At 42.8% G+C, this 17081-nt stretch overlaps 1 protein-coding gene across 1 annotated transcript in view; it reads right to left on the bottom strand.

Moving 5' to 3' along the window:
- The window catches only part of Prkch (protein kinase C eta), a 235237-nt gene that overhangs the window by 23189 nt on the left and 194967 nt on the right, over window positions 1-17081 (bottom strand). Inside the window, exons 11-12 of the mRNA XM_042682558.1 lie at window positions 5715-5853; window positions 4578-4766 (exon numbers count right to left, since the gene is read on the bottom strand). Coding sequence (XP_042538492.1) covers window positions 4578-4766; window positions 5715-5853 — 328 coding nt within the window. The remainder of the gene's footprint in view (window positions 1-4577; window positions 4767-5714; window positions 5854-17081) is intronic.

Here is a 17081-nt window from a genome sequence, read left to right as displayed (position 1 = left end):
GACTAATATTTTACTGTTTGGATAACCTTGTCTTCGGGCATTGATCCATTGAGAGACATTTGGGTGGCTTCCGCTCTTTAATATTATGAATAATGTTGCAATGAACATGCGTGTGCAACTGTCTGTTTTAGTTTCTGCTCACAATGTTTTTGGGTATATATCCAGGAGACTTGCTGGATCATATGGTAATTTATGTTCAATTCTTTTTTTTTTTTTTTTGGGTCCGGTCATGGGGCCTGAACTCTGGGCCTGGGTGCTGTCTCTCAGCTCTTCAGCTCAAGGCTAGTGCTCTACCACTTGAGCCGCAGCGTCACTTCCGGTTTTTTTCTTATGTGGTGCTGGGGAATCGAACCCAGGGCCTCAGGCATGCAAGGCAAGTGCTTTACCTTCCCAGCCCCTTATGTTCAATTCTTTAAGGAACAACCTCTACCTTATTTTTCACAGTGGCTGTCCTATTTTACCTCCTCCTCAGCAGGGCACAGAGGTTCCACTTCACTTAAGCAATGTGCTTCCTGGCCTCTGGGGAGGCACAAGTTCTCTGTGCTTCTTACGTTCTCCATCTACAACATGAGAGAGTCAGAATAGACAATCTCTAAGGCTTCTTTCATCCATTAAAGAACAATTGTGGCTTACTTAAGGTGAGATTATAGCCAAGAATCAGTCTGGATGGTTCATGAAGCATGAGTTGGTACATGAACTCTTTTCTGATGATGGCAATGTAATCGGTTTTCCTCGAGAAAGGCAACAAGTTTAAAAAATCTTCTCATGCCCTCAGCTCTCCTAATGAATGGGAATCACTGTCTGAGCATGCGCCCTCTGATGAGAAATGTTCTCTCCTGTGAGCTTGCCTCACTCACACAATGACCCTATAGGATAAGTACCCAACAGCACAGGAGAGATGCCGAGGCATAGCAGAATTCTCCATTTATTCAGCGTCACAGAGCCAGCCAGTGGGAGCCTAGATCTGCCCTGAGGACTAGGGTTGTGTTCAGAGGCAGGTTCTTAACCACCCAGGAAGGTCCCCAGGTCTTCCATTGCTCCTTTTTTTCCATCCCATTTCCATTTCCATTTCCATGTCTTAGCCCTCTGCAAGGGCTAACTCAATGTCCTTCACCTATAGCATTTAAGCTCCTTACTTTCAGGTGTAACTGTTCCAGAATCCCCTCAGTGAACATTTTTTCATAGTAATTTTTTCAGGCAGCTTTCCAGAAAAATCATTTTGAAGGCACAGTCCTTGAAGGTGTAAGAAAGAAAGAATATATATATGTATATGTATATATGTATATGTATACACACACACACACACATACCTGAAAGGTTTACATACATTATTGCACTGAAGCTTTGACACTCTCCTTATACCCTGGATTTTAATGGCCTATGTCCTTTATAAGCAAGGTCACTGAAATTCAGAGGACAGAAATTCATTAACATTACTCAACCCAGAAGTAACAGGGCTGGGTAGCTGGCCTGGCGCACTGACTGCACCTGAACTGTGATCCTATGTGGATAGGCTTGGAGAGAATTCAAGTGCCATTTAGGAAAATCACTACCAGATCAATGATACATAATGATCTTGGGTGCTGACCTGGCATTAGAAAGGAGCTGAAATGCATGGAATTGAAGAGGTTGGGAGTTTCCCAGATGTGGCAAGCCAAGGGTCTCTCTAGATGAGGCACAGGAGGCTGTGTTGTCTCTGAACAAAGACGGTCCAGGATGCTACTTGATAACCCAATGCTAGTTACCAAACATACTCACTGTATATTTACACTGAAGATCCAGCTTCAACTAACTGAGTTTATCTGGTTAAGAAGAAACAGTCTTCTTAATTTGATGTAAATTTGATGTAAATCTTAACCTTGCACAGTACTTGCTGTTCTACAAAGCTTGGCTGAGGTATGTGTGTGCAGAGGGAGGAATATATAGTCTCAGATTTAGTTGGGGAGGACTCTCAAAATGACTCTGAAATACTAGAATGAGGTTAGGATTCTTCCAAAAATGTGTACAAAATTTAAGTAAGATGGATGTAATAGATCTTCAATCCAAATAGGGGTAAAATCTCTTCAGATTTTTACATGCAAAAGGTGTGTTATCAGATCAACACCAATCTAGCTTGCTAGTCCCTAAGGAACAGCCAGGTTTTGTGAGGTACAAGACACTTTCCTAACTTCCATGTTTCCAAAGACTGTGATTTCTATGCAGCAAGGTTAACAATGCACATTTCTTTACAGCATAGACTTAACAGTTTCACTTTACCATCAATTCTGTGGTCCCTCTTTTTTTTTCCCCCTTGGGTCCGGTGGTGGGGCCTGGGCGCTGTCCCTCAGCTCTTCAGCTCAAGGCTAGCACTCTATCACTTGAGCCACAGCACCACTTCCGGCTTTTTTCTTTTTGCTTATGTGGTGCTGAGGAATTGAACCCAGGGCCTCTGGCATGCAAGGCAATCGCTCTACCACTGAGCCACCTTCCCAGCCCCAAATCAGCTGCAGTCATAGGACAAAAACATGTACCATGTAGTATGAGGTTGTTTGATGTAGGCCAGAGGCTTACATGCCTTGGGAGTCTCACACACACACACACACACACACACACACACACACACACACAGATAGATTCTGGGTCACAGCACTGGGAAAGTAACAATGCAAATCACGCTTAATACCACTGCATGGTGAAGCTGTTACTACAGCTCATGTTATCAAGGTCAGCTTTGGCCAATCCAAGTGAGTAAGTTTCCTTTCAGGAAGTTAATAAACTGTATGCCTCAAGTCCACACAGGTAAGGCATTCTCTATAATAATGTTTTATTCATAAAACATCAACAGCCACACCTCTCAGTTTAAAGCCACCACTAAATAAACTGTTTTGGTTGTTGTTGTTTTAAAGAAAACTTGCTAGACAGGCGGCATGTGGCAGACTCTCAAAGTATTTTACTTTATTTATAGGAGATCAATGTTGTTTCTATTTCAGGAGAGTATCAGCACCCGAGAGCATGAGAATTCATGGAATAAAGTGTGATTCATCTTGGCAATATTTCCCTGAGAAGGATTTCTGTGTTACTTCTTTCTGAGTGATTCAGAGAATTCTCAGTGACCATCATGCCATTACACTGCGGCCTGCATACAAGATGTTCTCACAATGGCACTCGTCATAAGGCTGGAGCTTCCTATTAGACAAGTCTTTCCACAAGGTTGCAAATATTTTACCAGATTCAGCTTTTGTTTTTCATCACTGGAAAAGATATAACTTTAGGACAGTAATTAAAAGAAATATTAACTGAGAATGACATCTATGGGATAAAATCCCATAAAAATCACATTGAGAATAGCCAATAGAGAACAAGTTGTCCTAATGTACCCTAATAAATGGATTTTTTTAAGACTCTGACTATCATAATGACACTACATGATGTGTGTGTGTGTGTGTGTGTGTTTATATGTAATGATATTGGTGCTTGTACTCAGGGGCTGGATACTATCCTTTTAGCTTTTTCACTCAAGGCTAATGCTCCACTACTTTAAAAAGCTACTTCTTGGTTTCTTGGTGGTTAACTAGAGATACAAGTCTTTCAGACTTTCTTGCCTGGGCTGGCTTTGAAACATGATCCTCAGATCCCAGCTTCCTAAGTACCCAGGATTATAGGCATGAGCACCAGAGCCCAGTAGCTACATGGTTTTTGAACAGAAAAGTGTAAAATGGACCTAAATTAGATAGACATTTTAATTCTGAATGTAAGGGAATCAAATTCATGTTTCTTTCTCAGCAAAGAGTGATTTGAATGCATTAAAAAATGGGTCAGCTGCTGGTGGCCCACACCTGTAACCCTATCTTAGCTATTAAGGAGGCTGAGATTTGAGAATGCAATGCAAAGCTGGCCCAGGCAAGAAAGCTTATGAGATACTTATTTCCAACAAACTACCAAAAAACTGAAGTGAAGCTGTGGCTCAAGTGATAGAGCACTAGCCTTGAGCAAAAAAGATTCAAGACAGGACCCAGCCCTGAGTTCAAGCCCAAGGACAAGCAAAACAAACAAACAACACAAAACAAAGATTTCTCAGTATGACAGAGTGTACAGAATCTTGGTCACCTGTCTTCCATAAAAGAATATCATGGTGGCCAAAGAGACAGAGAGAGGTTCGGAAAAATCTCCTCTTCTGGGAGTAGTGAGGGAAAGTCCCTTTTGGTCTCATCCTTGGAAATGGTGAATAAAAGCACAAATGATATCATAACAAACTGGGAATGGCATTCACTAAATCTGTTGCCCACTGTCACCTCTGTGAAGGGGAAGCCACATAAACTCAAGCCCTAGTGCTAGAATATAGAAACAATTGAAAGCGAAGTGCTAGAAATACTTGATTGCTGGCAAACAAAACTATCAACTTATGTTGCACTTGGCCCAGAAATAAGTACTGTAGACGAGAAGGGGAAAGGCCTGAGAATTCTTTGATGCTTTAGCTTGAAAGACAAACTTTAGTTAGTGCTAGTAGCTTACAAGTAGGAGACATTCAGAAAAGACACAAGGAGCCCATGTAAAAAGTATGTTTGCAGTAGGGGGAAAGCTAGACAAGGCAAACTTACAGACTTGAGGATCCCTGTGGCTTCTTCATGCAGCCAGGTAGGGTAGACCACTTCATCATTCAGTATGGCCTCAAAGAGGTCGTCTTCATTCTCCGCCTCAAAGGGTGCATGGCCACACAGCATCTCGTAGAGCAATACGCCCATGGCCCACCAGTCAACAGCTGGCCCATACAGCATCTCCTGGAGTATCTGGGCAAATGAGGACACTGTGAGAGGGGTTGCACGCATCTGCTGAACAAAGGCATTCCTCATGACTAGAGGAGATGATGGACTACAGAAAAAAATGAAGTCTCCTGTGTTAGCATGCTTGCTTTATTCCATCTCTATAGACTGGTCTATAGCAGTTTCTTCTCTTCTGAGTGATGAAGCATTTACAATCTGCTCAGGCCATGGGAGTGGCACATGCAGACTCAAAACAGCAATGTGTTTGAAAATCTACCAATACAGCCAAGTGCTGGTGGCTCATACCTGCAATCCTAGCTACTCAGGAGGTTTAGATCCTAGCATCATGGTTCAAAGCTGGCCTGGAGCAGGAAGGTCCATGAAACTTTCATCTCCAATTAACCAACAAAATGCCAGACTTGAGGCATGGCTCAAATATTAAAGTACCTGCCCTCAGCAAAAATAACCACATCAACAACACACCCAAGATACAGCATGATGCCCTGAGTTCAAGCCCAATTACCAGCACAAAAAAAAAAAGAAAGGAAGGAGGAAGGAAGAAAAGAAGGAAGGAGAGAGAGAGAAAGAATGAAGAGAGAGAGAGAACTAACAAAACAGAGAGAAGAAGAGACTGGGTTCTTTCCTTCATATGAGACTCAAAAGCTTGTTTTTAGATCTGCTAAATGAGGCTGGCATTAAACCACTACACAGAGACAAGAAGGAAAATGAATTAGGTTGCCATGAGTGGAACATACTTCGTCCTCATTTAGGTGAAGTCTAAAGCAACTGCAAAATTTATAATTATTTTTCGCCCCAAATTTTATTTACATGAACCTCGGACATTTTCAGCCCATTCGCCCAGCGAACCATAACGTCTGGAGGCGTTCATGCCCAGCACTGCCTGCATGGCTGTGGCACACGAAAACAGCCTATGGCATTGGTTGTGGTCAGGGAGGGCTCCACAGGTACACTCACCTCTGGAGCAATGTAGTCAGGTGTGCCACAGAACGTGGCTGTGGTGACTCCATTACAAATCCCCTCCTTACACATTCCAAAGTCTGCTAGCTTACAGTGACCTTCATGATCCAACAGCACATTGTCCAGCTTCAGATCGCTGAAAGAAACCAAGATAGGCATGTGATTAGGGCAGCCAGGCTCCAAACCACCAATGAGAGGACCAGATGGTGTGATCAGACCAATTGTAGTCACCCGGCTTTCTATACACACTTCAGAAGGAAAAAAAAAAAAACACACATCTCTGGGTTATACAGTTTTTTTTCATTTTTTGAATGTTATTTATTGTAAAAAATACTGTACAGAGGGGTTACAGTTACATGAGTAAGGTAATGAGTCCAGTTCCTTTCGAGCATTGTTACTTCCTCCTTTGTTTTTCCCCTACCATCCCTTCCCTCCCTACCTCCCCAATACAGATTTTTTTTTTAAGTCTTAGAACTTACCTCAGCCCTATGAAGATAGGGCCCATACATGGGATAATTCCATATAAAAACACAGCTGTCTGTGAGTGTGTGTATATGTGTGGGTGTGTGTGTGTATGCATGCACATGTGTATGCACCATGCTGGGGCTTGAACTCATGGCCTTGGGCTATCCTTTGGCTTTTTTGCTTAAAACTGGCACTCTACCACCAGAGCCACACCTCCACTTCTCAACTTTTGGAAGTTAGATGGAGAAAAGAGTTTCATGGACTTTTCTGTCCCGGCTGGCTTTGAATTGCTATCCTCAGATCTGAGCCTTCTAAGTAGCTAAGATTACAAGCATGACCCATCAGTGCCCAGTTCCAAATGTAGCTCTCTTTTAGAAACTAAAGGGAGGAGAATATGACTGTCCAAAGCTTTCCGTGCGCATTGTATCCGTAAGAACTCCTGCCCCATATTAGAGTTCACTCAGCATTCATGGAGCAACTGGTATTGTGTGCTAGGGTCTGTGACAGACAAACAAAAACACAGATAACCTTTCTCCACAAGAACCTTAAAATAAATAAAATGAAGCCACAAATAGCAAAGCTCCATGAAGGCAGGGGTCAGGCTGATTTAGTTCACCATTATGTCTCAATTATGTATGCAAACAGAGTGAGAGAAAAAAAATCACCAACTGCTGTATACTATCAGTGGTATAACTGAATTACAAATCAAGCACTATGAGACCAATATAAAGGAGCAATTAATTGTTTCTAGTGGGAGGAGAGGGGCATAGCTTCACAGCAGAAATTGAGCTGGGTCTGAAAGCATATGTTGGAGTTTCCCACTCAGAGGAGAGAGTGAGAAGACATGGAGATGTTAGAGGCAGACACAGAGGGGCCGATGTGCAGCTGGGCTCTGAGGACCACTGCTGGAATGGGCTGGACAGTAGGGCTGACAAGAAAGCATGAAGCCATTAAAAAAAATCTCTGGGCTGGGGAGGAAGATGAAGTCATTCAAGTTGTAAAGGGCCCTAAGGGCCACGCTGAGGAACTGAACAACTCCCGGCTGGTCTCTGTCCAGCCTGGATCATGTTGCAGTCCAAGGAATGAAGAGGTTCCCAGCAGCACAGAAAAAGATTGGCTAGGGACAGCTGAAACTGTCAGGGAGATGTGGAGACATGAATTTGGCAGTGATGGATGGCCAGGAAAGTCAGGGTCAGGGTAAGGAGAGAAGAGAGCTTCTAAAAACATAAAATCAGTAATGGGCCTTCATATCCATGAGGGTAACCAGGGAGGAGGTGGCATCTCCTGGGTTCTGTCTTAAAGCAATACTTAGTAGGAATATTAATAACCAGGAGAAAGAGACGCAGGGTTTGTATGGGTACACCCAAGATCCACTGGAAGCCTGGTACATGATGAGGGTCCTGGGGGAAACAAAGGCAACTTTCTACCCCTCTCTGAACCCCTCTGAGCTAGAACACTGGAGGGAAGTGAATTTCCAGCATAACTGGTGAAAAGCCCTTTGTATAGACAAGAGCATGGCTCCACACCGACAAGACAGACTGTCTGCAGGTGAAAGGCAGCACTCTTAAAACCATCTTCCCTAGTACCAGCTTCCAGCCTCTGGCTCTGTGTGTGTGTGTGTGTGTGTGTGTGTGTGTGTGTGTGTGTGTGTGTGTGTGTGTGTGTGTGTACTCCAGGCCTCAGGCTTGAACTCAGGGCCTCTGGCTGTGTGTGTGTGTGTGTGTGTGTGTGTGTGTGTGTGTGTGTGTGTGTGTGTGTGTGTGTACTCCAGGCCTCAGGCTTGAACTCAGGGCCTCTGGCTGTGTGTGTGTGTGTGTGTGTGTGTGTGTGTGTGTGTGTGTGTGTGTGTGTGTGTGTGTGTGTGTGTGTGTGTACTCCAGGCCTCAGGCTTGAACTCAGGGCCTGGGCACTGTCTCTGAGCTTTCTTGTTCAAGGCTAGTGCTCTACCATTTAAGTCATAGCTCTACTTCTGGCTTTGGGGTGGTCTATACCTTGTTTTTTCAACAAATGTGTTTGGAGGGAAACCACATGAGTTGTCAGCAAAAAGGAGGCTACACATCAAGCAGGGGACATCAGGTGACCTGGATATTCCCCTTGCTGCCTTGGCTGTAGGCCACCTGGTGGGCAGCAATGGTGGTCCTCTCACCGTGGCTTTTCCAGCATCTGCAGCCAAGTCTCCCTGGAGTCTCCTGCACAAGTGGGCTGTGTCAGGGCTCCCGTGGGTCTAGTTCTTTGTCTTGGATCTGAGAAGAAAAGGTCATTGGCCTTCCAGGCCCCAGGGAAAGGGCTGGTTTCTGCCTAGCCCAATGAGGTAAGGACAGAACTGGTACAACCTGGCTCTTTTTTTTTTTTTTTTTTTTTTTTTTTAGATTTTTTTAAATTTAATTTAATATTTTTGTGAACATACTGTACAGAGGGGTTACAATTACATGGGCAGGATAATGCGTACATTTCTTACCAAGCATTGCAGCCTCCTCCTTTGTTTATCCTTCACATCCCTTCCCAGCCTCCCCCCTCCCCCCCTAATCCCAATCCTTCTCCTTCCTCCCTCCCCCCAGCCCCCCCCCCCACCAACATTGTAAAGTTCGTTTTGGACATGACAACTTGTACTACTCATTGTTGCAACAGGTCCACCTGTATCCTTAAACAACTGGTTTTTCCCCATCTCCTCCACAAGTTATACTGACATCAAATATAGTGAAAGCAGGGGTTATACTGTGGGGGAGGGACATACAAAGCAACAAAGAGATAATCTTATAAATGTGTTAGAAACACATGCATGAAAGAAAAAAACATTAAAATACACATCTAAGGGTTCATTTTCCTGACATCACATTATCTGACCTTTTCCGCTTGACTCATACATATACTAGATATTACAAATAAGGGAAACCATGGGACCTACGTTTCTTTGGGCCTGGCTTACTTCACTTAATATAATTTTTTCCAAGTTTTTCCATTTCCTAACAAATGGGGCAACGTCATTCTTTCTGATGGAGGCATAGAATTCCATTGTGTATATATACCACATTTTCTTGATCCATTCATCTACTGAGGGGCATCTGGGTTGGTTCCATATCTTAGCTATGGTAAATAATGCTGCAATAAACATAGTTGTGCTGGTAGCTTTAGTGTGGTCTTGTTTGTAAACATTAGGGTAAATGCCCAAAAGTGGGATTGCTGGGTCATAGGGGAGCTCTATGTGGAGTCTTTTGAGGAACCTCCATACTGCTTTCCAAAGTGGTTGAACAAGTTTACATTCCCACCAACAATGAATTAAGGTTCCTTTCTGTCCACATCCCCTCCAGCATCTGTTGTTGTTAGAGTTCTTGATTTTTGCTGTTCTCACTGGAGTGAGGTGATATCTCAATGTTGTTTTGATTTGCATTTCTTTTATGGCTAGGGATACAACCTGGCTCTTATACCATTCCCTCAAAGTGAGTTGACATGGCCTGTCCATGTAGGTCTTATGATAGTGGTCACTGGGAAACACCCGAGGTTGAAACAAAGCCTTGTTTCCAGGACAAATATTGCTGATAAATATGGCAAACGCAGTGGGACTTTCTCAGCCCAGACTGAGAAAGTCTGTTCCACAGTGCTGTCTAGGACCCACGTATGCTGAGCACCTGTGCATTCATTTCAGCAAAGCAAACCCTCTCTGGGAAGAATCCTCCTCACACAGCCCTGTTCAACCCAACCCAAAACACACACACACACACACACACACACACACACTACCACCACTACCACCACCACATCCATAGGCTGAGCCTTGTGTGGCTGGTTTTATCAACACCACATCCCAATTCAGCTGTCCAGGCCTGCTTAGGCCTGAGCCCAGAGCAACTGTCCCTCACATTTCTACACAAGGTTACTGAGTTTCTGAACTTTCCTGAAGCCATTATGCCTGCCTGCTGAGGTATCGGAAACAATCTTCTTGGGCAATGGAAACAAGTGCTAACAGAGCCCCACAAGGGGCTGCAGAGCTGACCTGTGATTGCTCAAGAGAGCTGGAGACGAACATCCCAGGGAAGAGGTTTGAGTCCTTGTTACTCAGCTGCTAGGGTGAGCGGCAGGGATTGTTCAGGGAGGGAAAAAGTGCTTGCTCATCAGTTTGTCAGTCAACCATCACAGGCCCCTATGTAGAAAGTCCTAGAACAAGCTTTCAGGAGACACACCTGAACAGCACAGGGGATGTGACTCATCTTGGTCATAAGACACCTGCAGCCATGAAGGCAGGTCAGGCAACCTTCTCAGGCTAATTTTAGAATATTCCCTGAACTGCTCATGTCCCAAAGGAAACATCAGAGTGAGCTTCCTACCAGGCACACTGGGGTCCCAAGAGGATTCAATATATCGGTTCAGCCCTGAGCCCAAATACTTCACAACCCCTGTGCAGTCTGCCCTGGACATTCCAATGCCAATTCTACCTCTAGAGCACGGGGTTGATGCCCCTATGGCAAACCCCCATCACTGGATCCCAGAAGGGTCTGCTGTGCATCTGTGTTCCTCTGAGCAGGAGCTGAGCCTTACTCTTTCCTAGCTATAATTCTGTCCTGAGGAAGGGTCTGGCCAGAGATAAAGGGAAGAACCCAAGGGCATCTAGTGGGCTTCTCTGGCTAATTTAGAACATGTCTTAATTTAAGGGGAAAGAAAGAATTCTCATAAAACTCACCAGAATCCTTGTTCAAAGTGTTTAAACTTATACAAAGGAGTATGCTTCACCCTTTGAAATCGATTCCAGAGGGAAAATAAGAAACCTGAATGGAAGTTGAAATTCTTTTTTTGGAGAAGCCAGAGAAAGGAAACTGATTCAGGAAAGGCAGCCTTAGGGCCAAAGGATTAATAAGAACCTTTACTTCTTGGCTTACATCCAAATGACAGAGCTACACATGGAAAGGGTTAATCAAACAAAAGTTATTGAACCTCATGAAGTTGTGGTCAGCTTCCACATTAAGGGTAAGCCATATCTTTATTGGAAAAAAAAAAACTAACCAAAAAACAACTAATTGTCAGTGCTGGTGGCTCAAGCTTGTAATTTAAGCTACTCAGGAGGCTGAGATCATACTTTGAGCCCAGTCTAGGCAGGAAAGTCTGTAAGATTCTTATCTCCAATTAACCACCAAAAACCTGCAAGTAGAGCTGTGGCTCAAGTAGTGGAATGCCAACGTTGAGTGAAAAAAACTAAGGACAGAGCTCAGAGTTCAAGCCGTAGTATACACACACACACACACACACACACACACACACACACACACACACACACACACACACACACACACAAACACATACAGACACACACAATGCTACCCTAAGACTCCTGACTAACTTGAAATGTGCAGAGGTCAGTTTTTGGCTTTGGAGTTCCTTAGTATTGTATGCCAACAAATAACTCAGCAACCAAACTTAACAAGGCTACACAATGAAGATTACAAGTTCATACAGGGCCGAGGCTCAGATCCTAAAATGCCAAAAACACAATTACGGGCTCACCAGTCATTAGCTCACTGAGCACTGGTATTTAATAGCTAAAGCTTTTGTCATGCCAGCAAAAGAAGGAGAGACAGAGCTATTTTATCCACTGGGTGCCTGAAAGGTGCTTTGTTAATGCTGGGTAAGCAGGGTTACTTAAAATGCCTGCAGTAGTGTCAGAGAGAATTCCCAAGTAGCTGAGGACAAAGAAGATTCTGAAATTGGATTTATTTTCTTTCCACTCTGAGCTGTCCTGAGAGTAATAAAATAGAGTGGAATGGGATCTTCTGCTTAGATTCCTGGCTTCAGCTGCCTCTCCAAAAGAAATAAAGAAAAGGTTGAGTTTGAACTGGCTACTTTGAATAAGCATGAATCTAGAAGGCTAGTCACATTCGGTGACAATTTTTAATGCCTTTTAAAGATGATTTGTGGAGGAAATTTTAAACATGAATATATAGAAGACGACAGAACTGATCACCTAGCACCAGCAAGTGTTACATCTCCTCATCTCCCATGATGACCCATTCTTTTTCCCAGATTATTTTGAAACCAATGCAAGGCATGAAGTCATCTCATCTATATTCTATTATTTAATTCTAAATGGTAACAACTCTTTAATACAATATAATGTCAATACCAGTTATCATAAAATGACACTTTCCATATAACTGGCAGTGTATTAGGTGCTTGTTTTTGTTTTTGTTTGTCAGTCGTGGGGCTTGAACTCTGGGCTTGGGCTCAGCTCTTCAGCTCAAGGCAAGTGCTCTACCGCTTGAGCCATAGCACCACTTTCGGTTTTCTGCTGGTTTATTGGAGATAAGAGTCTCAGGGACTTTCCTGCTTGGGCTAGCTTTAAACTGTGATCCTCAGATCTCAGCCTCCTGAGTAGCTAGGATTACAGGTGGGAGTCACTGGCATCCGGCTCTAGTTTTCTGTTGGTTTTTTGGGGTCTATTGCTTATTTGCTGTGTGTGTGTGTGTGTGTGTGTGTGTGTGTGTGTGTGTGTGTGTGTGTGTGTGTTCTGAGGGACAGTAGCTAACATATTCAACACTTTTCAAATGCTAAGTGGCTTATATATACTCTCTTATTTCTTAGTTTATGTTTTATGCATGTCACTGTGAACTGTATTATCAGAATTCTGCCAAACCACTCATTTTTCCCTTTGGTGTGGGGAAGAAATTTGATGGTTTTTGGTGGGATTGTAGGAGTAGGGGAGCACCTAACAACTATTTCTTTAGTGTTCAAATATTCAGAAGATGATGTCTTGTTCTCCTCTAAGGGCTAGAGGCTGGCATGTGGGTGTTAAGAGGTGGTCTTTGTCAAGAGAATGAATTTGGATTAGGATTTTTTAAAAAATTGAAACAAATCTAGTTAGACTAGCTTATGTGTGGACTGTCTATAAAATCTTAACTAACTTCACCATTTAAAGCAAAATGATTATTGGTAAAACAATTTTGAAAAGTCAATGAAACAGCAAAAGCCTAACATTTTGGCCCATCATACGTAAGTGTCACAAGAATGGCAGGGTCACCTAACATAATCTGTTCATCCACACAAAAAATCTGAGCTTTGCCTATGAGCCTGGCAATATGCAAGGGCCTCAAGACATAACAAGCAAAGGGGGCATCTTTCCTATCCTTAGGATGGTTAATGACAGATGGGTGAAGCAATCAGACTACTGCACAACTAAACTCATTATAAATTGTGAAAAGAAAATATGGGAGTATATAAAAGAGGGCCTGTCTTAAATGCTGAGGTAAGTGTACCCAGGAAAATGACACTTGAGCTGAGTTATAAAGGTTATTATACAGAGAGAGAAAGAGAAAGACAGAGGCAGAGACAGAGAGACAGATAAGGAAATAAGGGTAAGGAGGGGAGCTCTAGAAAGAGGAAATAGAGGGACAGATGCTTAGTACAGTTGAAAAATGAGGCCTAGTATGTGAGTTGGGAAGTTAACTACTGGAGTATCCCAAATATAAGTCATAGTGGAGAGAAAAACAAAGGAAGGGGTAACAATGCCCACAATAAATATACTCATTACCTTGCTGATGTAACTGTAAGCTTTATAAGAAAATAAAAAATTTAAAAAGTCATAGTGGCCTTGACAAGGGTGTGGGCAGTCAGGTACAGAGAACTGAATGGGTCCAGAACACCAGGGGTGAGAGTATGGAGATTTAGTCATGGAAATATGTACAGGATAAAGACGAGATGTCAGCAGGTCCTGGCTCATGAAATTTACTTTGGACATGCTGAGCTATTTTTTCAGACTTGCAAATGGAGATGTTTAATAGGCAGCTGAATACACATGGCTAGAAGTAGAGGAAAGGCTGAGCTGGAGATATAAATTTAAGAGTTATTACCTGGGTGTGGATGAGTTCACTTGAGGGAAAGGATCTAAAAGGCAAGGACCTAGAACTGGACATAGGGAGAAGTCTCTGACATTTTTTTTTTTAATACCAAGTCCATGAACACTCACGACAAATGAGACCCAGCATCAGGAGCAGAGCTGAGGGCTCAGGAAAGGGGGGTAACTTTGCCTACTGGGTTGTCTAGATGGAGTGGTGCTGAGGCTTAATCAGTTAACTTCGTATGTTCTTACCAGTGCCCAGCAGATTCCTCTTAAACTTTTAGTCTTGTTTTCTGGTGCAATGCTCTTGTGGGTGTAAACACACCTATTTCATTTTGTAAAGGTGCTTTTTTTTTTCTGCATCGTACATGATGATAAAATTTGGAAGCCAAGTGCACTTATATGTTAACAGAGGAATGGTTAATAAATTATAACATTTCTAAGACAGAATCCTGTGAAAGTTGCCAAAATTTAATAAAGACAAACACTATAGGAAAATGTTTATAACAGAATTTTTGTCTTTTTGAAATTTATTTCCTTGCTGATTTGCATTTTTCTAGTCTATTCTCATGTTACCCATTAAAAAACTTACATTTTAAAGGAGCTCATTATATATTAGAGAGAGTAAAAGTTTGGACATATTTGTAGCAGATATAATTTCCTAATTTGTTTTCAAATTTTTTTATGCTAACTTTTATATTTTTTGATAGTCAATTCTGAGTCTTCCATTTATAGCTTGAGTTTTATGTTTTATTTACCAGTGGGTACAATTATCAGTGAAAGAACAGGACACAAACTTGTATCCTTTTAACTATGTTGCAATGGTAGAGTGGGGGATAAATAGAAGAAAGAGACAGGAGAGAGAAGTACAGAAGATATAAAAGTCTATTTCTGAGTGATGTCTATGGGTGACTTTTCTTATATTTCCTAAACTTCTTACCAGAATCACAGACTACTTTGATATGGATGAATAAGCCATTAAAATGTATGTTTCCATACCCTAGCTTTAACCTTCTTCTTTGGTTTCTATATCATTTAAGCCATAATCTCCAAGAAAGATGTGTAGGGAAAAAGACCCATTAGTAAGAATAATAAATATTTCTCCTGGAAAGAAGGTTGGAAGGGAATGCTAAAAGAGTCACTTTACTTGCTTAGAGAAGCTGCATGTTCGGGGTTCTCAGAGTCCTGAGCCTGTTGCTTATTTGTAACCACTGACATTATCTGGTGTCTGCTACACACAGATAATCGTTGTGGGGGAGCACTTACAATCTCAATGGTCCCAAAATACACCCTGTCGCCTGATCTGTGTAAGAAAATGCAGCCCTGGTAAGGAAGCAGCACTCCTGGCTGTTAAGTGAAGTCTGCATACTATTTCTTCTCTCAAAGGTGACAAATTATGTGGTGTCTCAGGGGACCAATCTGCTGAAACATCTGCTTACGAACAAGTGTACACAGGAGACATACACATTCATCATTATGACTGGAATGTAGTTACTCATTTTCTAGGGCTTGAACTTGCACTCTACTTCTTTCCACCCAAAGCTGCACCTCTACCACTTGAGCAAACACACCTCCATTTCTGGCTCTTTTCACTGATTAATTGGAGACAAAGAACCTCATGGACTTTCCAAATGAGGCTGGCTTTGAACCTCAATCCTCAAATCTGTCTCCTCAGTAGCTAGGATTCTAGATGTGAACTGCCAGCACCTGGCAGAGTTACTCATTTTCTAATGACTGAAAATTTTTCCATCAGTAATTTCCAACCCAGCTGTGAGGCTCCCTCTCCAGCCTCCCTCATATCACCACCCAACAGTTAACAGGGGATGGGAAATTATAGACATGACCTCTGTGTGTGTGCCTAGTTGCTACATCCCCTTTTAACACCCCTTTAACAGAGCCAGAGCCAGGAGCTCACAGGCTAATTCCCACAGCTCCAATGCTGGTCCCCATGCAGTCTTGGGTGTCTGATGCCCTCAGTATTCAGGCAGCATGCCCAACCACCACTAAGTGTATACACAACGATCTAACCTAAACTTGAGCAAAAGAACTGTGAGATTTCCTCTCACTTTGTCCAGGTAGGAGAAAAAAAAAAAAAAAGAAAGGAAAAAAACATACCAAATAATCCCCAATGACTTTCTGGACAAGTACAAGAGGAAATGAGTTTTATTAACAAGTACCTTTTACAAGTCATATGGTTCCTTAGAATCATCAAATGCATGAACCATGAGGCTGACAGTTGAGACTTACAATCTTTAAAAAAATTTATTCAACATTCTCTACCACCCAATCCCCCAGGAGTGTTGAAATTCCCCGACTGAAGCAGTACAAATTTATCCAGTAGCTCCTTACAGTACTGGCATTTTGTCCTTGCCAAGAAAATCTCTTTCACTGATTCTTCCTGCCAAAAATGCTTCTTAAAGGCTACCTGTAGCATTCATCTTGTAGATTTCACCCAACGAAGAAAAGCGGTGAGGCAGCTCAGAAGATTCCAGACAAAGAAGACATTAGGAGGTGACTGGCCCTTTATCATTTCCTAACATCAGACACGGGGGGCCTCCTGACTGTTGGGCTGAGCTCTGGAAATACAGAAAGGAGACTGAGGCTAACACCACACTTGAATTTGCTAGTCCAGCAGGGATAAGTGAGTTAGCTTTATAAGCTGAACCCTCAGACTTCTCCCACAGAGAGCCAAGTAGAGCTGACCCACAGAAAACCACCTGTGCGGGTAGGCTTGGCTTCCTGGCCAAAAATAATCCAAGAAAGAAATGGAGGTTTTCTTACAGCCAGTCACTCAAGGGCAAGAACACACACAGGATCAAAGAGCCATGGGAATTCTGAGAGTCTGCAAAGGGAGCAGGGTAGGCCGGTTGCCTGCAGGGTCGGCAAGTGAAGAAGACAGGATGACTTCCATTGAGGTGGATTCTGAACTTGATTTCCTAGATCTTCATCACAGCCAAAGGTAGCTGTGCAGTGGGGAAGAGGAAGGGCCGGACAGGGAAGATGGAGTCTGCCAGGTTTATGTTGGACACCAATATGCCTCAGATTCATAGTATGAAAGTCTATTAAACATCAGAGGGCTC

Source organism: Dipodomys spectabilis, unplaced genomic scaffold (assembly GCF_019054845.1).
Source record: "Dipodomys spectabilis isolate Male_0828 unplaced genomic scaffold, ASM1905484v1 ptg000073l, whole genome shotgun sequence".
Taxonomy (NCBI): Eukaryota; Metazoa; Chordata; class Mammalia; order Rodentia; family Heteromyidae; genus Dipodomys; species Dipodomys spectabilis.
This window is presented reverse-complemented; position numbering and strand designations above follow the sequence as displayed.